The sequence below is a fragment of the Macrobrachium rosenbergii genome, chromosome 12, assembly GCF_040412425.1.
Source record: "Macrobrachium rosenbergii isolate ZJJX-2024 chromosome 12, ASM4041242v1, whole genome shotgun sequence".
Classification (NCBI taxonomy): Eukaryota; Metazoa; Arthropoda; class Malacostraca; order Decapoda; family Palaemonidae; genus Macrobrachium; species Macrobrachium rosenbergii.
The window spans coordinates 70,741,714-70,765,319 of NC_089752.1; the positions used below are offsets into that span (position 1 = coordinate 70,741,714).

Genomic DNA, 23,606 nt, shown 5'->3' on the forward strand with positions numbered 1-23,606 from the left:
CGGGAAGTTGGAGACCTGTGCTGGATGTCAGCAGCCTGAACCGCCGTCGCGAAAGAAACTTTCAAGATGGAAACGGGCGCAGTCTGTTCTAGGAGCCTTAAGACCTGGGGATTGATGGTATCCCTCGACCTTCAAGACGCATACTTCCACGCCGATACATCCTCAGTCAAGGAAGTTCCTGAGGTTCGTCTTGAGGGGAAAGGTGTATCAATTCAGAGCTCTTTGCTTTGGCCTGTCCACAGCTCCCATGATTTTCACCGTCATCATGCGGAATGTAGCAAGGTGGCTGCATCTGGCAGGCGTGTGTCGCTCTACTTGGACGACTGGCTGATTCGAAAGCGTCATCGAGGGAGAGGTGTCTGGAGGATCTTCAAGCAACTTTAAACCTGACGAGGGAACTCGGCCTGCTGGTCAACTTCGAAAAGTCACACCTGACCCCAACGCAGTCCATCGTGTATCTGGGGATTCAGATGGACTCAGTGGCTTTTCGGGCTTTTCCGTCCCCGGAACGTCAACAGCTGTGCTACGAAAAAGTCCTGGCCTTCCTAGGGAAAGAAACCTGTTCGGTGAGGGAGTGGATGAGTCTGCTGGGGACCATTTCCTCACTGGAAAAGTTTGTTTTCCTAGGGAGACTACATCTCAGGCCTCTTCAGTTCTTCCTGCAAGACAACTGGGAAGACAAGGAAAATCTCGAGTTGTCTCTCAAACTTTCCTCAAGTGAAGGAGCATCTCAGGTGGTGGTTGGATCCTCGAGGCTTTCAGAGGGCGTGTCTCTCAGCCTTCGAACCCGACCTAGTGTTGTTCTCCACGCCAGCGTCAATGTCGGGGTGGGGAGCAACACTGGGCAAGAGAGAAGTGTCAGGCATCTGGAGAGGGGAACAGGTGGCCTGGCATATCAATATGAAGGAATTAGGGGCGATTTTTCTGGCCCTTCGATTCTTCCAAGATCAAGTGTCCGGTCACACAGTCCAGGTGAACGCGGACAATACCACTGCTCTATCTTACCTGAAAAAACAGGGAGGCACTCATTCTCGTTCCTGTTCGTTCTTGCGTAAAGAGATCCTGTTGTGGGCGAGTTCCAGGAACGTTACGATCTTGACGAGGTTCGTAGCAGGCGTTCAGAACGTGAGAGCGGACCTGCTAAGTCGTCGTCATCAACTGCTCCCGACAGAGTGGACTCTGAACCAGGAGGTGTGCCAAAACTGTGGGGTTTATGGGGTCGCCCCTTAGTGGACCTGTTTGCAACGCCAAAGAACAACAGGCTTCCGCTTTACTGCTCTCCTGTCCTGGATCCAGGAGCAGTGTCAATAGACGCCCTTCTTTGGGACTGGTCTCGTCTGGACCTTTACGCTTTCCCTCCCTTCAAGATCCTGGGAGAAGTGGTCAGGAAGTTAGCGCCGCCGCAAGATACGAGGATGACTCTGATCGCTCCGTATTGGCCTTACAAGGAGTGGTTTCGGAGGTAATGTCGCTGCTGGTAGACTTTCCAAGGGTGTTACCTCTTCGCCCAGATCTACTCAGACAGCCCCACTCGAACGATACCATCAAAACCTCTCCGCTCTCGGTCTGACTGCGCTCAGACTATCGAAATGCTGGCGAGCGAGAGGTTTTTCAAGCAGGTGGCAAGAGCGATCGCGAGAGCCAGGAGAACATCTCGATCGCAGTTTATCAATCGGTGGTCAGATTTCGACAGTGGTATACTCGCAGAGGGATTTCCTCTTCCTCGACCACTGTGAGCCAGATTGCAGACTTCCTTCTTTTCCTTAGGGAAGTTCCGAAGCTGGCAGTCTCTACTATTAAGGGGTATAAGAGTATGTTGTCGGCGGTCTTTCGACACAGAGGATTAGATATCGCCAACAATACGGACCTCCATGACCTCATTAGGTCGTTCGAGACGACTAAGGTGCCTCAGTTTTTGGTTCCATCTTGGAACTTGGACGTGGTTCTTAAGTTCCTGATGCAAAGCCCTTTTGAACCCCTTCATGCTGCTTCTTTGAGGAACTTAACAAAGAAGACTTTATTTTTAGTGGCTCGCTACTGCAAAGAGAATCAGTGAGATTCATGCAATATCTAAGTCAGTTGGTTTTAAAGGAGACGATGCAGTGTGTTCTCTCCAACCGTCTTTTCTTGCCAAGAATGAGAACCCGTCTCACCCCTGGCCCAAGTCCTTTGAATTGAAAGGTTTGGCGGGTATTCTGGGCCAGGAACCAGAAAGACTGCTTTGCCCTGTTCGGGCTCTAAAATTCTACTTGAACAAGACTAAAGAGTCGAGAGGTCTTGCAGACAGGTTATGGTGCTCGGTGAGAAGACCTGACGTCCCCATGTCAAAGAATGCGCTGGCTTTCTTCTTGAGGTCCACCATTCAAGAAGCGCATAAGAGTTGTCAGGAGAGTGACTTGAACTTTTGAAAGTTAAAGCGCATGAGGTTCGGGCTGTTGCAACGTCAGTAGCCTTTCAAAAGAACATGGCTCTGAACGATATTATGAATGCCACCTTTTGAGAAGTCATTCTGTGTTCGCCTCTCATTACCTAAAGGACGTAAGAACAGTGTATGAGTCTTGCTGTTCATTGGGACCTTACGTTTCGGCTGGTAACGATCTTGGGAGAAGGAGGCAGTACCCATCCTATCCTTTAATGTATGGTTAGGAATAGTTTTTAAAATTTTTGGTTGTGTTTTTATGGTTGTGGGTAGACTGTGGGGGCAGTCTTCCCTTTCCTTAGTTTTTAACTAGTCACGATGTTTGGTAGGTCAGGTGGTTATTTTTGTCTCTTTGCTTCCTTCTTGAGGGCTACGATCTGGGCACATAGTGGTCACGCCCCCGTTGACAGATCGTCTGGAACTCTCCAACCATATAGGTCTCTACCTCGTTGGAAACTCCAGTAAAGCAGACAGACTTGGGTGACAGTAATCACGAAGTCAGCTATGCTAAAAGGTAAGGAACCAAGATGTGTAATCATCTACATTGTTTTGTTTCTCAATCCTATGCTGTCTCTGCCCACCTCCAATGGTGCGATTCAGCTATATATATATCTGACGGGTAAGTTTCATGAACAAAATGATATTTTAATGATAAAATAAGGTTTGTTCATACTTACCTGGCAGATATATATATTCGTAGTGCCCACCCACCTCCCCTCAGGAGACAACGGCACTATGAAAATCTGAATGGAAAATGGGAATGGTTCCTGATACCCGCCTCCCAGCGCGGGAATGGGTACTAACCACCTGACCGGCACCGCGTGTGCCGCGAAATTTGAAATTCTGTCGGACCTTCGGAGAATACAGCTATATATATATCTGCCAGGTAAGTATGAACAAACCTTATTTTATCATTAAAATATCATATTTGCGGTCTCACGATTCGCGAACTCACCTATTCCTGGATTTCTCTATGGAACATAGCCTATATACAGTACGAATTATTCGCTGAAAATCCGCCTATTGACGGTATTTTTCACTGAGAAATATTCACTAATTGCTGTATTTTCATCTCATTTTCATGACTAAATGCATTTTTTGTGATAAAACTGTTAAAATACTCAGATAGTGCTTGAGTTATGATAGTTCACCTTACGATAATTCGATTTGGCAGTGGGGTAAGCAATTAATACCGATACGGCAATATTTATAAAATTTTGAAGTTTCGTGTGGGTGCAGGCAGCAGCATACAGTCAAACAGCGAGAGAGATCAAATTACAATAGACCAGCTTCTTTTCCTCCAACTATTTATCCCATCTTCTAGTTAAAAAAGTAACAGAGAATGATTAAAGTATTATTAGTGACATTATACTCATGCGTAAATGCGTATAGCCATAAACAACCGACCAAGAAACTGTTGTTTTGTTTATCATCGAATTGGATAACATCATCGTAAGGTAATACACAATTACCGAAGGTTATAGTACAAATGATGTTAAGTAGAATAGGACTAATATATTTTTACATTATACCCTTATTCGCTATGGATAAAAGATCAGCAAGGAAATATACTGCTAAATTTATGCTGCAAGTTGCAGCTGAAGCTGAGAAAACAATGTTCAAACTGCTAATGACTATAAATTATCATGCACCGGCAACATGGATGAAACTCTACCGTAATTAAAATTGGAGAGAAAGTATTTTAATGAAAACTACTGGGCATGAAAGAACAAAATACTGCTATTTTTGTCCCGATAAACGATAAATACGTAAAGTTTGTATTATGATGAAATCAAGTGAAAATAGCAAACTGAATCTTGAATTTTTCTACACAAAACAAATGGCCAACGTCATCTATTAACCCTTAAACGCCGACTGGACGTATCGTACGTCGACTAAAATTGTCTGTCGGGTGCCGAGTGGACGTACGGTACGTCGATTACAAAAAGTTTTTTAAATATTTGCGGAAAAATAGTTATAGGCCTAGTTTGCGAAAGATTTTAAATCATGCGCCTTGAGGAATGCTGGGAGTTCACGGATCACGCTGTTGTTTTGCTTACAAGCATTACCCAGCCGCGCATGTGCCAGTTTCTTTCTTCTCGCACTACAGAGCATCAGTGACGCATCTCAGAAATTCTTTCCTCACTTTGTCGTAATTTTTGCACCGTTTTATATTAGCCGTTACATAAAGTTTTATATATGAAAATGTGCGCAGTTTCATGTAGAATACAACAAAAAATAACTCATGGTTATAGCCTTTAGCAGTTTGGAAATATTTTCATATAAATTACGATAAGTGCCAAAATTTCAACCTTCGGTCAACTTTGACTCGACCGAAATGGCCGAAAAACACAATTGTAAGCTAAAACTCTTACATTCTAGTAATATTCAATCATTTACCTTCATTTTGCAACAAATTGGAAGTCTCTAGCACAATATTTCGTTATGGTGAATTTTTGAAAAAAACTTTTTCCTTACGTCCACGCGGTAACTCGGCCAAAAGTCTCAGAAATTCTTTTGTCACTTTGTCGTAATGTTTGCACCGTTTTATATTAGCCGTTACATAAAGTGTTATATATGAAAATGTGCGCAATTTCATGTAGAATACAACACAAAACAACTCATGGTTTTTGCTTTTATCAGTTTTGAAATATTTTCATATAAATCACAATGTGCCAAAATTTCAACCTTCAGTCAACTTTGACCCGATCGAAATGGTCGAAAAATGCAATTGTAAGCTAAAAATCTTACATTCTAGTAACATTCAATCATTTACCTTCATTTTGCAACAAACGGGAAGTCTCTAACACAATATTTCGATTTATGGTGAATTTTTGAACAAACTTTTTCCTTGCGTCCGCGCGCAGTAACTCTGCCGAACATCTCAGAAATTCTTTTGTCACTTTGTCGTAATGTTTGCACCATTTTATATTAGCCGTTACATAAAGTTTTATATATGAAAATGTGCGCAATTTCATGTAGAATACAACTAAAAACAACCCATGGTTGTAGCTTTTACCAGTTTTGAAATATTTTCATATCACGATAAGTGCCAAAATTTCAACCTTCGGTCAACTTTGACTCGACCGAAATTGTCGAAAAACGCAATTGTAAGTTAAAACTCTTACATTCTAGTAATATTCAATCATTTACCTTCATTTTGCAACAAATTGGAAGTCTCTAGCACAATATTTCGATTTATGGTGAATTTTTGAAAAAACTTTTTCCTTATGTCCGCGCGTGGTAACTCGTTCAAACATCTCAGAAATTCTTTTGTCACTTTGTCGTAATGTTTGCACCGTTTTATATTAGCCGTTACATAAAGTTTTATTTATGAAAATGTGCGCAATTTCATGTAGAATACAACACAAAACAACTCATGGTTTTTGCTTTTATCAGTTTTGAAATATTTTCATATAAATCACAATAAGTGCCAAAATTTCAACCTTCAGTCAACTTTGACCCGATCGAAATGGTCGAAAAACGCAATTGTAAGCTAAAAATCTTACATTCTAGTAACATTCAATCATTTACCTTCATTTTGCAACAAACGGGAAGTCTCTAACACAATATTTCGATTTATGGTGAATTTTTGAACAAACTTTTTTTTCCTTGCGCTCCATGGTAACTCTGCTTAACATTTCAGAAATTCTTTTGTCACTTTGTCGTAATGTTTGCACCATTTTATATTAGCCGTTACATAAAGTTTTATATATGAAAATGTGCATTTAATTTCATGTAGAATACAACTAAAAACAACCCATGGTTGTAGCTTTTACCAGTTTTGAAATATTTTCATATCACGATATGTGCCAAAATTTCAACCTTCGGTCAACTTTGACTCGATTTAAATTGTCGAAAAACGCAATTGTAAGCTAAAACTCTTACATTCTAGTAATATTCAATCATTTACCTTCATTTTGCAACAAATTGGAAGTCTCTAGCACAATATTTCGATTTATGGTGAATTTTTGAAAAAAACTTTTTCCTTATGTCCGCACGTGGTAACTCGTCCAAACATCTCAGAAATTCTTTTGTCACTTTGTCGTAATTTTTGCACCGTTTTATATTAGCCGTTACATAAAGTTTTATTTATGAAAATGTGCGCAATTTCATGTAGAATACAACACAAAATAATTCATGGTTTTTGCTTTTATCAGTTTTGAAATATTTTCATATAAATCACGATAAGTGCCAAAATTTCAACCTTCAGTCAACTTTGACTCGATCGAAATGGTCGAAAAACGCAATTGTAAGCTAAAACTCTTACATTCTAGTAACATTCAATCATTTACCTTCATTTTGCAACAAACGGGAAGTCTCTAGCACAATATTTCGATTTATGGTGAATTTTTGAAAAAACTTTCCTTACCGCCTTACATGTATCGCTGAAAATCTCAGAATTTCTTTAGTCACCTTGTTGTAATTTTCGCACCATTTTATATTAGGCCTTACATAAAGTGTTTTACATGAAAATGTGCGCAATATCATGTAGAATACAACAAAAAATAACTCATGGTTGTAGCTTTTATCAGTTTTTAAATATTTTCATATAAATCACGATAAATAGAAAAAATTCGACCTTCGGTCAACTTTAACTCGACCGAAATGGTCGAAAAATGCAATTGTAAACTAAAACACTTACAGTCTAGTAATATTCAATCAACTACCTTCATTTTGCAACAAACGGGAAGTCTGTAGCACAATATTTTGATTTATGGTGAATTTTAGAAAAAAACTTTTTTTACGTCCCATGCGCGTTTAATTCATGCATCATTTTGTGATAATATTTTCTCTGTGTTGCTTTGATCGCTTTAAAATTTGTCAGATACCAAAGTCATCGCAATTTAGTGTACAATACAACAAAACAAAAATAACTCATTAGCTTTAACCGTTTTATGCAAAGTGCGATTTGTATACAATTATATATGAAAATTTTTTTTTATGTCATATATTCCAATATATATATATATATATATATATATATATATATATATATATATATATATATATATATATATATATATATATATATATATATATATATATATATATATATATAAGGTTTTTTTCATTTCTGATGGTTGCATACTAAACTTCAGGCAATGACAAAAAAAGGAGCCAAAAAATGAACTCTTAATCTTAAAAACTAAGTGTGCTGTGATTTAAAAAAAAAAAAATTTTTTTCTGCTTCTGCGCTAACTCCCGAACACCGCCAGCATACGACAGACACTTTTGTAAATAGAGGCTCGGCGTTTAAGGGTTAACAAAAAAACAGCTAAATTAATTTCACAACGAGACATATTTAAGTTATATCTCGACTTAAAAACACTTCTACAGTATAACGAAAAATAACCTTGCCCCATATAAATTACAGTAAACCCCCTGTATTCGCGGGGGATGTGTACTGCACCCCCCTGCAAATAGCTAAAAGCCGCGAATACTTAAAACCCCTCTAAAAACACTTAGAACTGCCTATTTTGGTAGTTTAAACACAAGAAAAACCCCCTAAAAATGCTTATACCTGAGTATTTTAATAGTTTTATCACAAAAAGTGCATTTAGTCATGAAAATGATATGAAAATACAGTAATTAGTGAACATTTCTCAGTGAAAAATACAGCGAACGGGCGAATTTTCCGCGAATAATGGGTAGATACATTCCACAGAGAAATCCGCGAATACGTGAGTCCGCGAATCGTGAGAACACGAATATGGGGGGGTTTACTGTAAAGTATCTAGAGATTCATTTACGCTAAGTAGAAGCAAGAAAAGCACTCTGAACTGAGTTAAATGCGGCGAAATAAACACCACGTAAATGATTTCCAAACCGAAACATTGAACGCTATAATTGCAATTTATAATACAAAAACAATATAAGAATATATATACAATATTACTGGATACAGTGAATTAAGGCATAACATTTTAAAAGATCCATGGGAAAAATGTATATTCGTTATGTTGATGTTTGTATAATACGATATGTGAATATAGAGTAGAGTATAATGTAGGCTACGCTACTGTATATGTTTACGATATACCATAGTGTAGGCTAAGCTAATTCTTGTTTGTTATTCAATTTCTCTTTGTGTTGAATTATCATCAGTCACTCTGCATGAACCTCCAGAATTAGCTGATATTAATAATTACTATACCGTGTATGTATAGAGTATACTTTATAGTGTAGGCTAGGCTACCATATATGTAGACATGGTACTGAATACCCTAGTGTAGGCTAGGCTATATTCGAGATATGTTTTTCCCAACAAACAATGGTTTTTTTGGAACCTATCGCCATCATAAGTAGAATAACACCTGTATAAGCATTTTTAGTTTTTTTTGTGTTTGAACTATCAAAATAGGCAGTTCTGAGTGTTTTTAGAAGGGTTCTAAGTATTCGAGGGTTCTAGTTGTTTGCGTGGGGGGGGTACGCATCCCCCATGAATATGGGGGGTTTACTGTAGGTTCATAGTCTCAGATTTTTAGTTGTTTCGTTAATGAATTACATTTTCATTGACATTATTGAATGTTTCTCCAACATAGCATATAGCAATCCCAATGCCTTCTGAACTAATTTAAAAAAGCATATAGCAATCCCAATGCCTTCTGAACTAATTTAAGAAAGTGTAGTATGAACTCATGGCTTAAATAAATGGGCAAGTATTATCAGTTTTAGCAAGGTGTATCAACTTGACAAATTTTGGGGGGTCCTAGCACTACCACAAGTAGTCTTATCAGTAGTGTACTGCATTTATGGCGTATTTTTTTCCGAAGACAATATGTGTAAATACTCAAGTAATTGTAATGTACATTTGCTTTAAAATTTGAAGATGTTAGAAAATTTCGTATAAAAGCTTTGATATTAATAAATATCAACTCTCTTTAGAGTGAATAGTACTGTATAGACAACAAGGCATTCCATTTGGGACAGAGATGGATATGGAGGATACAAAATCCTTTTGCATCCCATGACATCACTACTGGTGGTCCCGGGTATGTCACCGTCTCAGCCTATGAGTTTAGAGTTTTCTGCTGTCTTGGTTCTTTCTTTAGACTTTACGGAGTTTTAAGTGATTCATAGTTTGCATTGCTCTGCTTACCCTCTCCGTTTTGCCAAAGATGAAGCCATTGATCATTCCTTATTTGTAGTATGCTTCTACCTGGGCTCCTGTTAAAACAAGTAACAAGTTAAACTCATTTAGTTTTGTTAACATGCATTTTAATGCCATTGCTTTGGTTTCCAGTTTTATGAAGCTGCTGTGAGCTACTTGTTATGACACAGATACAATGTCAGATTTTCAGCCTTCCTCTGTTTAAGATGCAAGTTTTTCAAGTTGCTTGCCTCATGGAAGCAAGGCATTCTTTGGTAGTGAGGTAGAAGCATTTATGAAGTCAGTATATCATTCTTAGCACAAATGTTTGTTTACTGGGCCAGGTTAAACAAAATAATAATAATAATGATAATAATAATTATAATAATAATATATGAAGGGAATAGACCCTCTTTTAAATAGGTGTTGTTAAAAAGGATGGCTGTATTTTGCGAATTTAGCTCATAATGAAGTATCTTCTATTTTCCTTGTAATTCTCTTTTCGGGCTCAGCGATGTTAGTCAGCAACTGGCTGATATTCATATTGGGAAAAGGATAGTGTGTGGAATGCCGGAAGTCTTTTATTGAAATATCCAGTCAGAAATCCATGGAATCCTTCGTTGTGTGGATTCAGGTTCTACTTCAGGTACCATCGACATGTTTTGACCATCTCGTTGGTCATCCTCTGGACGTGGTTGAAAAAGATCTGGAGAAACAAGGCACTTGGGTCGGTATGTATAGGGGGGGGTTCTTGATCGGTGCTGAATTATGATTGGCTGCGGGGGGCTGGTCATTTGGGCAGAGCTTCCTCTCCCATGTTGATGTTCGGGGCTCTTCTTGTGTGTGAGGGGCATTGTAGTGGTGGGGATGAATGGGAGAATTTCAATCCTCAGATGCCGAATTTTGATTCGCTCGTTTGCTAGGGGGGTTGCTTGGTGCAGGTCTCCTGGCAGCCTTGGGAAGGAGAAAGATTTCCTGTGTAATGTTGAGGGTTGGTTTCTCCTTCCCAATGTGCAATGCTTTCAAGAGGCGCAGGCGTTGGTGGTCCGTAGTTCGGTCAAAGGAGAACCCAACCCTCAACATTATGCAGGAAACCTTTCTCCTTCCCACGGCCACCAGGAGACCTGCACTGAGCGAATCAAAATTTGGCATTTGAGGATCGAAATTCTCCCATTCATCCCCAGCACTACAATGCAGCTCGCATGCAAGATGAGCCCCAAACATCAACATGGGAGAGAAGGCTCTGCCCAAGATGACCTGCCCCCGGCAGCCAATCATAATTCAGCACCGATCAAGATGCCCCCTTATAAATACCGACCCAAGCGCCTTGTTTCTCCAGATCCTTTTCAACCACGTCCAGAGGATGACCAACGAGATGGTTGAAACATGTCGACAGTGCCTGAAGTAGAACCTGAACCCACACGACGAAGGATTCCATGGATTTCTGACTGGATATTTCAAGAAAAGACTTCCCGCATTCCACACACTATCCTTTTTCCAATATGAATATCGGCCAGTTGCTGACCAACATCGCTGAACCCAAAGAGCGAATTATAAGGAAAATAGAAAAGATACTGTATAAGATAAATTTGCATAATACAGCCGTGCTTTTTAACAATAATATTAATAATAATAATACAGTAATGATAACAATATTAACGATAAAAAATAAGTAAATATTAGTCCTGAAGGGGCAGCAGTCCCTGATGAGTGAGGCATTGGAGTATTAACCTTAACTTGATAAACCTATTCCAGAAGCTTAGGGAGGAATGTCTTATGTTTTTTACAACTCACTTTTAAGGTAACATGAATTGGTGTATTTACATTTATTTCATAAAGCAGCTCCAGCTCAGTAGTGAGCAGCTGTTTTTGGTAGGTCTCATCATGTCTCCTTAAAGTGCTCAAGGCTATTACCAAAGATGTAAGGAGAATAGAGAATTCTTACCACAATCTTTGAAGTCTTCCCTCTAGGGTCCTGCTCCTACATCCTTTTCCACATGAAAGTTCCACACACAATATCATCCCAAACTGCCATCATATTCTTGTACTTCAGTAAGCTCTTTCGAGATGATTAAGGCTCACATTGTAGGTGAAAGAATTGGAAAGGCAACTCTCAGGAGAGTCTGGCAAAACTTTAGAGAAGAATCTTTGGTAGTGATGGTTCTCAGGGAAGGATATGTTTTGCCTTTTGTTACTCTTGCTTCGTGTTGGCATTCCTGATATCTTTCCCTGCCAACTGTCTTCACATAGAGAATTTCTGAGTTTTGAAGATCAGACAGTTGTTACACAAGGAGGCAATCAAGCCAATTTGAGGCTAATCACCTAGGTTTTACCATTGACTTTTTCTTGTTCCCGAGGCCTTGGGGGTCAGGGTTTGGAGACAGTATTGGATGTATCAAGTCTGACCAAGCGGTTCAATCTCAAATGGTGTTCAGAAGGGGGGCTGGATATTTTCTGTTGATATGCAGGATGCATATTTCCTTGTCCTGATCCATCCTCTGTCTTTGCTTTGTCTGCAAAGGGAAGGGTACCCCAAGTATTCTCCCATGTTTTGGTTTCATTAGCAAGGAGTCCAAGTTCTCCTAAACTAGTATGTCTGGATAATTCTCGCTAGCTCATTTCAGGTGATCTTGAGGGCAAAGGATTGTCGTCTGCATCTAGCTTGGATAGATGGCACTCTGATAATGTTAATATGTCTATGCTTCTCCCAACCCAGTCAATTGGTTATCAGGGGATGAAGGTCAACTCTCTCTCTTACTGGGCTTTTCAGACAGAGACGGGTAGACATTTTCTATTACTTCTGAGAGAATTTCAACCCATAAAACCCTTGAGCCAAGAAGTGGCTACCTCTTTTGGATCACTTGTTAACATGGTCCATCTAAGAATGACCAGTTCAGTTTTTCAAGAACTCTTTAGTCAGGTCTCATCTTCCGCACTCTATTCCATTCTTAATTTCTTCAGATCTTTTATGTTCTCTTTGTTGATGAGGAGAGCAGTCAAGATTGTTGATGGGTCTGCCTCTAGACTTTTAGAGCCCAGACCTAATATTATCCTCTGGCACTTCGGGATCTGGTTAGGGAGCCATTTTAGAGAACATCAGAATGTTAGAGGGCTGGACTGTATAGGAGAACAAAATGCACACAAACAACCGAGAGCCTTTGGCAGGTTTCAGGGTCTTGTGCAAATCAAAGACAAAGACTCCAATAATTCAACCTTTCTTTCTTACATAAGGAAGTACAAATCAAGAAATTTGTTCAGGCTAGCGGAGGAACTTCTTTGAACAGGGTTCGTGAGCTTCATTCTTCTACCACAGTTTGTCCCAGGGAGAAAACAGGGAACATGTTATTGCAGATCAACTCAGCAGGAAAAGGCAAGTGTTCTGTCAGAATGGTCTGTTCATCCGCAAGTATGTCGGAAGTTGTGGAACCTTTGGCAAATTACGAACAGTGTTCTGTTGGCAACTGCCCAAAATTCTCAACTCCCAGTTTACTGCGTACAGTGCCAGGATCATTGGCACAGATGTTCGATGATATTCCAATTGAGTGGTCAAATCTAGACCCTTATGCTTTTCTGCCATTTGTAGTTTTTAGGAAAGTTTTGAATAAGTGTATGTGTCTGAAAACCAAGGCCATTGTAAGTTCTTGATGGCCCCAAAGGAAATGGTTTCGGAGCTACCTCTTCTGGTGGTAGAAGTTCTTCACTTTTGCCAATCAAGAAAGGTCATCTTAGAGAAGATTCTATCAAAAACCTCAACATGCTTCATCAGATCGTGTAGAAACTGTCATCTGTCTCTCGCGAGCTCAAGGCTTTTTGAAAGCGGTGAGGTAACCAGTCAATAAGTCTAGAAGGCCCTCCACTGTTATACCATATCAACAATTGTGGTCAGTTTATTGATCTTGGTGCTTGTCCTGAGGGATTTCCAACAGCCATACCTGGAATTTGAATGTAGCCCTTAAATTTGACATTACTTCGCTCTGAGCATTTGGATATGAGCATTTGGATAAAGCTTCCCTTAAGAACTTCATTTTTAACACTTTTTCCTTTAGCACTTACTGCAGCAAATTTGTATTTGTAAACTTTAAGCCTTTTCTTTTAAGGCATTGTTCAAGGGGGGACATTTTTTTCTCTCATTTTTAAGGGCAAAAATGCCAAAGCAAAGCACAGTATGTCCCAGATTTGTGAGTGTGCCTAGTTTAACTGCGTTAATAGGCAGTGAAGACGAAGCTCTAGTATGTCCAGCTCTAAGGGTTTAGCTAGAAGACTTGATCCTTTAAGAGGAGCTAAGAATTTATTTGGTAATGTTGGGAATCCAATCGCTCGTATGTTCAAGAATGCTATGTCTTTTTTGTATGTTGCTTAATGAAGCCATTGCGCATAGAGTCAAATCCTGATTGTTTGCCATTGTTTGAAAGTAAAACCTCACAACGTTCATGGTGTAAGCGCGTCTTTTAAGTTTTTAGAAACCTTTCACTAGAGAAGGTTGTCAAACTCAGTTTGGCCTTGATGTGTTGGCAGGACGTCAAATTTTGATTGAAAGTTGTAAAGCCCTTTACAATTTTCATACAAAATTATGGGGTTAGGGGGGGGGATAATTTTCTCCTGAACCAATATAAGAGAATCTTCCTTTCTCTCCTGTTTAGGGTGTTAGGAGAACCCAGTGTTGAGTTTGGGGAGCATGAATGTACCTAATAATGTATAGGAGCATACGTACATATCTGAAGGTAGTCATTGCCTTTAGATTTGGACTGTCACTTATGGGCTTTTCCTTTTTTCCCTATAAGGATCCTCAAACAAGTCTCGCTATGAGGAGCATAAACCCTGCATTAGATCCACCATCTGGTGACTACTTATCAGTATGGATCACAGAGCAAGCAAGAATGTTTGAAAGCTTCTTCCCTTTTAAGGAAGCTTGTAGTTTACATGCTGAGGAGTTATTTCTCTGGCTGCACTAACTTGCCATCCTCATTCAGTGTGGTAGTAAGCTAACTTTAGCTAATCATGAAAAGATTAATTATTTTGATACTTATCTACTGTTAAAGTGGAAACCCTTCCAGCTTCCCCACACCTTATTGGGTAGTCATGAAGAATTCTGACTAGGATGTAAACATTCCATCACCACCTGGTTGGAAACAGGTGATTACAGACAGTCCATCTTGGTCACCCAAGCATTATTCTTTTGTTTATTTTGAATGTCGATTGTACCTAACGGCACATAGATGTAACGTAACTTCTAACAGAAAGGTTAGTATCCAAATAATTGATGTTATATAAATTTTATTTGAAAACAAACGAATTGAAAAAATTATATGAGACAGTTGAAGCTGTTGAAGGGCTTCCCAACCCTCCTCACTCAGCCCTTGCAGCCCTCCCAGCCTGTAAGCACTTCCCTGGCCGACCACCCTACAGTACTCAGCCACTCGAAATTGATAAACAGTTTGACATTTAAGTGATGTTGATGCTTTTAAGCTAATAACAGTCACAAATGCTCTCAAAAAGTCATATGCCTTCCCACCCCATCCCACCATCTTGCATACCTCCCTGAGGGCTTTCTGCCCCCACAATAACCCTTACTTATCCTGCTTATACCCGTAAGCAGTGTTACCAATACTTCTTTCATCCTGGGCAACATTGCTAACCATCCGAGCACAGTTTTTAAAAATTATTATAAGTTGTACATGTAATTTGTACATATATATTGTGGTGCTGGTGACCCTCCAGATAGCTTATTGAGGTCTGGTTATGGGGGAAACAGGATTATGGAAGGACTGAAGTTGTAATTCTTATGTAATCAGGCTACTGGTGGATTAGGAGCTCTCAGTGTGAATCTTTGCCCATTTTAACATATAGCATGTAACATGAGTTATTGCAGATATTTCGTGAAATGAAAGAAAAAGTAATTAAGAGCAGGAGATATGATTTTAAGGCTTTGTTTGTTGGTGAGGTAAATTTTTAAAATAACTTTCATCATTAACATTGCTGTAAGATGAGCAAGGTTGTTTAAGGGAGGTCGGAGTAGCCTGGGATGTGGAGAAGATGGGGGTGGAGTGAATAAGGCAAGTGGATTGCTAGTCTTTCCATTAAAATATCTTTTCTTGCACGTTATTGGACAACGTAATATTACAGTCCCTTCAACTAGTAAATCATCTGTGACCAGACTTCATGCAATCTAATTTTAATTATTAGCTTTCAGCATATGGCTTGACTTATCAAGAAAGTATAGAAAATTTTGCTTGGCAACATTTATTTGTGATCATTGAATTCTAGAATGCTCTGTCCTGCCACCTGTTGTTGAATCAGGAGCCTTTGCTGAATGAGTGATAGTGACAGTAGCCCAGGAATGGAGGATGCTTTATTGTGAATAATGTCAGCTTCTATGTCTTTTGGGTACTGTATGAATAGGCTACCTTTGGCAGGAAGGTAGCCCACTCTTTTTTTCTTTTGATGGAGGTGAAAGCATATTATTGATGAATTTTTCCCTATTTCTGGTGTCTGATGAATACTTTTAGTGGAGAAGGAGAGATATTTAATTATACATTTTAAATCTTTGATAGGTGCCCAGTGAATATGCCTACCTTTGATGGAGGGGAGATTCAATTAGGCTTGCTTTTTTTTATCAGTATTCAATGAATACCATTGATGGAGAGGGAAAGGGTTTCAATGATGCATGGCTTTTTTTCCCTTTGTTTAGTATCTGAAGAATAAATTGCTGATTTATTTGTTTTTATAGCAGTGGATTTCACAAACGTTTAATTTAGAAATTAGTTAATTGAACTATTGCTGAAGTTAGTTTGGAGCATTTATTATGATTTCATTATTACATTAAATGCTCAAAGTGGCCACCGCTGGCATTGATACAAGGTGCTGCTCTGCAATATGGAATTTGTTCTTTTCTCCGAAATTAGAATTTCTGGCTTGTTTTGATGTGCTGTGAAGTTTCCATTATTCTCTGCAGAAATCCTGTTTGCTGTTAATTTTTTTCTTGTATACTAGCAGTTTCATGTGTCCTCAGAGATGATAATCCAGCAGTGTTAGGTCTGGTGATCTTGCAGGCCAATTGTGCAGTCCTCCTCAGCCTATCCACCTTTCAGGAAATGTCTGGTTAGGGTGCTGCCTTTCTTGGGTAGCGAAATGTTGTGGTGCCCCGTTATGTTGGAAAATGAATAAGCATTGTGTAGCAGTGAGAGGAACAACTTCCAGGTAGAGTAAAGGGAGATGATCTATCAAAAATTTAGCATAAGCATCTTTGAAGATGTGTGGGCCAGTCAAGCGATCAGCAGTAATGCCATACCATACATGAACTGAAAATCTGTGTTGGAGGTGATCTCCTACCTTTTTGTAAGGGTTTTCATTGGCCTACTTATGATCATTATGGTCAGTGTGTATCCCGTATGGGTAAATGTAGCTTAAGTAAATTATCTTCCAACCACCTACAAAATTCTAGTTGCCTCTCAGGATCTCTGTCCTGAACATCTATGCTTTCATGTGCAACAGACACTCCAGGGCAAAAAGAAATTATTCTTATACTAATGTCAGGACTGTGATACACTGTGTCAAGAACTCCCTTCCTTACCTTTCCTTGTTCCCTTATCTGTCCCTGTGTTGCACTTATTCCCTGGGAAGATCCTTCATCATAGAGATATTGAAAGAGAGCAAAATGTTCTTATGTTAGGAGATCATCTGTTTGGATATTTTCTTCTGTACTCATGCATGACAGCATAACACTCCCATTGCAAAACCCATAAGTAAACACCATATCCACATATTCCACACTACTGAATTAGTAGGCATTGCCCCCAGTTTCTTGCTTTCAAAGTGAATCAAGAATTGACACTTGGAATCTGGACAGGCCCACTTAATATCCCCTTTGGAAAAGCGAGACAAGTGATCAGTGAGTAACTGATCAGCTAGCCTTGCTCCATTCCCCAAAAAAAAAAAAAAAAAAAACCCTGCCCACTCCAACATCCCACACACCATCTTACTCTCCTGAGAAAAGTGATAATGATGAACGGTTATATTAAAAATTCACCCCACAGACAAGATCCCACAACCATCTTACTCTCCTGAGAGAAGTGATAATGATGAATGGTTATTTTAAAAATTCACCTCACAGACAAATGAAGCCTATAAATGCATATTTTCATAGAACATTTTCTGCTCAGAATGACTTATTCTTTAATTTCCCAAAATATTTGCATAAACTCGTGTTACACCATGTATATCTGATAGCTTGAAAACAGATCCCCTCCTTTACCAGGGGAACACCTTAGAAGCTTGTGCTCTATCTTGTTACTTTCTCTTGGGACGGCTGATTAACAAGGTTTTATGATACAGACAACTGAAGTTACTCGTATTATCTCTGTAGTGTCATCAGTCTGACCCAGATTGCTGTCTTGCTGTTATATAAGTAGAATTGGATTGATACTTGTGGAGATGATTGAAATTTTTATCATTGTGACATAGAAATATATTTATATTTATATTTATGTATTGTTGTGTGATAAGGAAACCTAGGAGAAAGATGTTCTAGCTGGAACCAAAATAACATGTTCAGTAGTAAAGAAAATTGTAACTTAAGAATTAGGAAAAGGGACAGTATTATCTAGACATAGTAAAAGTAAGGAAGTATTATTATGGAGTAGGTGTTTTTTTTTTTTTTTGAGAAATATGGATATAAGGTACAGCATATTTTTATGGTTTTTTAAATCATTCCTAATTTGCAGCTTATAAGTTTTAGAATGAAATTTAGTATTGTATCTTTATGTTCAGCTGAAATAATTTTAGTAATCACTAGAACACAAACCTACTATTTATTAAGAATTTTATAACAATATGTGCCATTTTAACCCTTTATTGCCCACACACAACTTCCCTTGGCTAAAAAAATTATAGCTTTGGTTTTTTCACTTCTATGGACCAGACAAATGTTAAAGATAATTTTCGTTTTAGTTTAATTCAGATTTCACAAGTATACGATTGTGACGATTTCATCATGTTTGTCACAACAGAAGGAAAATTTGTCGGGCAATGCAATACTAGAATTATTTTATATATGGTCCACTGAAAGTATTAGCGTTCATTTTCTTACCAGCTGATAGTCAGCTCAGTGGTCTGGTTAAACTATTTTAATAATAATAATATAATAATAATAATACTAATTATTTTCTTACTAGGAGCTTAAAGTGAGAAATACAGTATAATCTATTCAGGAACAAAAGTCATTCAGTATTATAATGCAAGAAAAGAAAATTAATTTTCAGATCCTCTTTTCATATCACAGAGAGAGAGAGAGAGAGAGAGAGAGAGAGAGAGAGAGAGAGAGAGAGAGAGAGAGAGAGAGAACAGCTGTTTCTTGTCAAGTCACACATCCATCTGTGGTTTGATTTGACTCATCTTTTGCTGCATATTTTTTAAGTGCATCATTCAATTTCTCATTTGTAGATGATCGTACTCTTTTAGGTGTACATTCCCCCCCTCTAATGAGTGACTCAGACAAAGAAATCCCTAAGGTCGGTTGGGAACGCCTTTTCTCCTGTGGAATACTTTTGGCCTTGTGATCTCTTCGACATATCACCCAAGCCCGATTGATAGTCATATAAATTATGTGAAAAATTACTAGATGATATTTCTTTGATCTCGCTGGCATTTTGTATAATGATAAAAGACAGTCAGCCAGATCAACACCCCATGTTTTTATTGTAGAATTTTACAATGCTTGGCTGTGGAACCTCTACAACTTTCTTCATACTTTTGTCATAATGGCGTGCAGTATGAACTGGTCTACTTTCAGCAAAAGTTGGGAGCATCATTATCTAATGCTTACTTTAGTCTTGGAAGTCGACATAGTCTAACTGTTCCACAGCACCAGATTCCTTTTTCAGACATATGAATGGGAAAAAGCATGTTAAAACGAAGAAGTTTTTGAAGTGTAACAGGTAAACCAACTATCAGAAAATACATGGTGATTATCATTGTTTCAGCCAAGTGCAAAATGATGCTTGAAGAGCACGAGGTTTGGAATACCTTCTGTATTCATAGATTGAATGTACCCTGTAAAAGGAATGAAATAATGAATAAGAACCCCACTGTCTGCAAGAACAGTGAACTTGAACCCCCACTTTTTGGGCTTTATAGGTAAGTATTGTTTCATGGTATGCCTTTCTTTGAAAGGCACCATCTGCTCGTCAGTGTAAATGTTTTGTTGTATTGGAAGTTCTTGGAACTTCTTTCTCAAGTGATCTATCTACCACTGGTCTAACTGTAAAGAGTTTATGATTGTTTATTTCATCACTATTATTCCTGATGTGTAGATTTGATTTTAAAATGTTCCATTTATTCTGCATACGACCAGAGCAGATGTGTTTGAGGAGTTCGATTTATGGTGGAGTGATGGAATGAGGAAATAAGCCTATTCGCTGTTCAAGTTCCTCCATTGTTAGATTAAGTGGCTTGTTTTTATTTTTCCATAAACCAAAGAGATTTGACAAACTACATAATCTGAGAGTTTTGAAGTGGAAAGCATCTTGAAATACCACATTGGCTTTCCTGAATAAACATCAGAGAAATTACTCTCGGAGGCTTTCTAAAACAAACATTACACTTTTTACCAAAATTGATATGTCTCGTGTAATAACTTGGAACTCGTTATCTACCATGCCCTGTCCTTCATCAGAAGATTCACCACTCAGTACAGTCTTTTTCAACTGGCACTACTGCATTTTGTTTGCAAAGCAGACTGCTCCTAATTCTTGCAGAAAAGATGGCAGGATCAAAACTCCTACAAATATTCTTTGCATAAAAGCAAAGAATAACTAAGCTAGATGGAAAAAAAGATGTTAGGTATAATCACTTCAGTCTGCCATAGTATATCTGTAAAGAAAACGTATGGCAAGTCATGATTTACTACTATAATTCCTCATACATGCTCGATATCACAAGGTACAAGTGAAGGACACTTATTATGCATGAGTAGTGCAAAGTCAGTAACCATGTGACAGATGTGACAAAAACGCCACCTACATATATTTGCTCATAAATCATATATTTCAGCTAAAATTAGGAGACAGATGGATTTTCATGATCTACTGGTATTCTTTTAGTAATGGGAAAATTGAGGCATGTGACATAATTGATATTTCATCCATGGCCTACAAAAGATGGGAGTAAACCCAGACCATCAGTCACATGTATTTTTCAACATTTAACTGACCTTAGCATCCTATATTCTCGACCAAACAGCTTTCAGTTGCTTTTTTTCTGATAGAGGGATACTAGACGAATTTTTCAAGTCTTAACATAAAGAGGGCTGGATGTAATCTGCTGTATTGAGAGCCAGTGGAAAATTAGGTGACAAAATAGTCATGTTGGGCCATAAAGGGTTAATATCTGGTAAGGAATTATCCAAGAGTATGTGAGAGTCTCATTTCCTCATTTTTTTTTTTCCAGAAATTTGGCACAATCTTAGATGTTGAAATAATCTTCAATGAGCGTGGATCAAAGGTAAGGTATTTCTATTACAGTATACTGAATGTAGTAGAACATTACTGTACTGGAAAATTTTCTTACTGTAATTTATCCAGTGGCTTTTCATTTAAAAGTAATCTGTAGTTCCTTTTGACTTTTGAATTTGTAGTTTTCTATTTACTAGTGTATCTATTCCATATTGTGTCCAGTTTCTTAATTTTAGGTAATTTTCAGGGTTTTGGTTTTGTGACTTTCGCTTCAGCAGCTGATGCGGATCGTGCCAGAGACTCACTAAATGGCACTGTTGTTGAAGGTCGTAAGATTGAGGTAAACTATGTGTATAAGGATTCATGTTGTTTAACTGTTTGTTCATATATTATTGAAAGCATAACATTATTGTCTTTCTAATTCAAATATAATATAGTGTACTCTACTTTGCATTCTCACGCTATTGAACATAAACTGTAATGCTTTATTTTGATCTTTAACGCAATTTTTTTTATCATTAGTTTGAAGTTGTTAAGATATTAGCTGTCAGCTTTTCAAACTTCAATAAAGTCTTTCATAGTTACAACTGATGAAATGATTTTGTTATAATACCAGGTGAACAATGCCACTGCACGTGTTCAAACCAAGAAACCCGCAGCAGCAGTTCCTAACGGTAAGTGATGCCTCATTGCGTGCCCTTGGCCCACCTGTGCTGCCATAGTTCTCTTTTTCTTCTTTTGTCTTTCCTTCTTTCCTCATCCCTCATACCCTTTGCGAAGGGAAATAATATATTACCTTATACTGCCTGAAATTGACCCACTGAACACCAGTACTATATCCCTCTTTGTACAATTGAATTTGTGTTACCACAAGCCTTTATGTAGATAAAGTACAGTACAGTACAGTATGAAAATATCCATGCTACTATTATGTTAGTGGTTTACAAAAAGTGGGCTGTAAATATTTCCTATTGTTGAATTCTTGTTAAGTAGCAGAGAGCATCCAGTTACAGTATGCCCTACATTGCTGACTATCATCAGTGAAAAATACGCAGGATGTCACTGCGAGGACACAGACAGAAAATCTTGAGTAACTTTGGACGTGTTTGATATATATATTTATACATATTTATATATATCACTTTGATGTATGCATCTTCACTCACATCCTTGACACCAATTTAAATTCACACAAGTAGCTATGAGAAGCCTCGATTATAAATTTTCTTCTTGAATGCATATTTCGTAATTTTTTTCTGTTTGATAAGGTGGTTAGATTAAAACTAGATGAATATAGATGCTCCTACATGCCTGTTTTCCAGTGGCTTATTGGAATGACATGCTTAAAATAGAAGTGGCATGCTGTTGTTACCAAATGGGGTTGTAGCCAACAACTAATGGTGAAAAATTGTATAGCGTTTATCCTCTGCACAGAAATCAATAGTTCACCTTGTGAGCGCATAATAGTTTTTAACAGATGTGCATATTATTTGCTGGTGTTTATTTTCTAACTGTGTAAAGATGTGCATATGCCCATCTTGTATGCACATATTGCTCAGGGGATCTTTTGAATGTGGTGTCTGCATGAACCATCATATAAAGACAGTCAGATGTGGTATGTCTACACTTCTATTTCCCCTCCTCCAACCCCACCCAGTCATACCTATAATTGTTATTGTTATATAATGCTAAAAAAGAAACAATTATAATGTAACAAAAAATCCTTTTAGTCTTCTGTTCCTGCCTCAGTTCCTATCTGTATTTCTCAGTTTTCCATTTCTCCATTTCACAGTTCTGTGGACCTCATTGCACCTAAGGGTTCCAGTAATGTTGCTTATAGTAAATAATGACAGCATGATCTAACACTGCAGTATGATAATGGAATTGATATTGTTGTCTATTTAGGACCCAGTTTAAACAGATTTACATGTTTTTAACTGCCTCCATGTAGATATAATTGCAATATGCTTCAATTTGTTGCATCACTGTACAAACAAGAAAGAGAGTTTAAGATTGCCAAAAGCAGGTAGACAAGACACCCAAATTAAAAGAGAGCTTTGATCACCTTTTTATTATGAATGATGTGAAATACCATTACAGTTAGTCTCTTTGTTTTAGCTTCCAGTTGTGAGACTCTGGAATGTGTTGCAGTGTCAACTTGTTGCCCCCTCACAAGGAGGAGCACTCAAGGGCCTGTTCCTGTGTAGTCAACCAGCTTGTTATGGTCCACTCTTATTTATTGTTTCAGTTGACTCAGTTATCAACAACAGTGCTGAAAAGAGCCATGATGAAGATGCTGATATATTTGCTCTCTTCATTTTTTATGGGAGTTCTCTGTTAGGCAGCCCATTTTTATTATATATATATATATATGTATATATATATATATATATATATATATATATATATATATATATATATATATATATATATATATATATATATATATATATATATATATATATATATATATATATATATATATATATAATGTACATATACAGTATATATATATATGTATATATATAATTGCTAGATTTTACTATTTTCTTTTGCTTTTGACTATCAGTATTATCAATGTTGTTATCATCAGTATTTGCCTTTTGAACTACTAGTACATTTAATAGTTTTTAATTTTGCTCTACTG

The 23,606-nt window shown here is 37.9% G+C and overlaps 1 protein-coding gene across 40 annotated transcripts in view; it reads left to right on the plus strand.

Moving 5' to 3' along the window:
• LOC136843719 (RNA binding protein fox-1 homolog 1-like) overlaps positions 1 to 23,606 on the plus strand; it is a 483,433-nt gene that overhangs the window by 415,946 nt on the left and 43,881 nt on the right. For all 40 annotated transcript variants that reach the window (XM_067112321.1, XM_067112335.1, XM_067112334.1 and 37 more), the window contains 3 exons: positions 20,955 to 21,008; positions 21,207 to 21,299; positions 21,576 to 21,633. In XM_067112321.1, the coding sequence (XP_066968422.1) occupies positions 20,955 to 21,008; positions 21,207 to 21,299; positions 21,576 to 21,633 (205 nt within the window). The remainder of the gene's footprint in view (positions 1 to 20,954; positions 21,009 to 21,206; positions 21,300 to 21,575; positions 21,634 to 23,606) is intronic.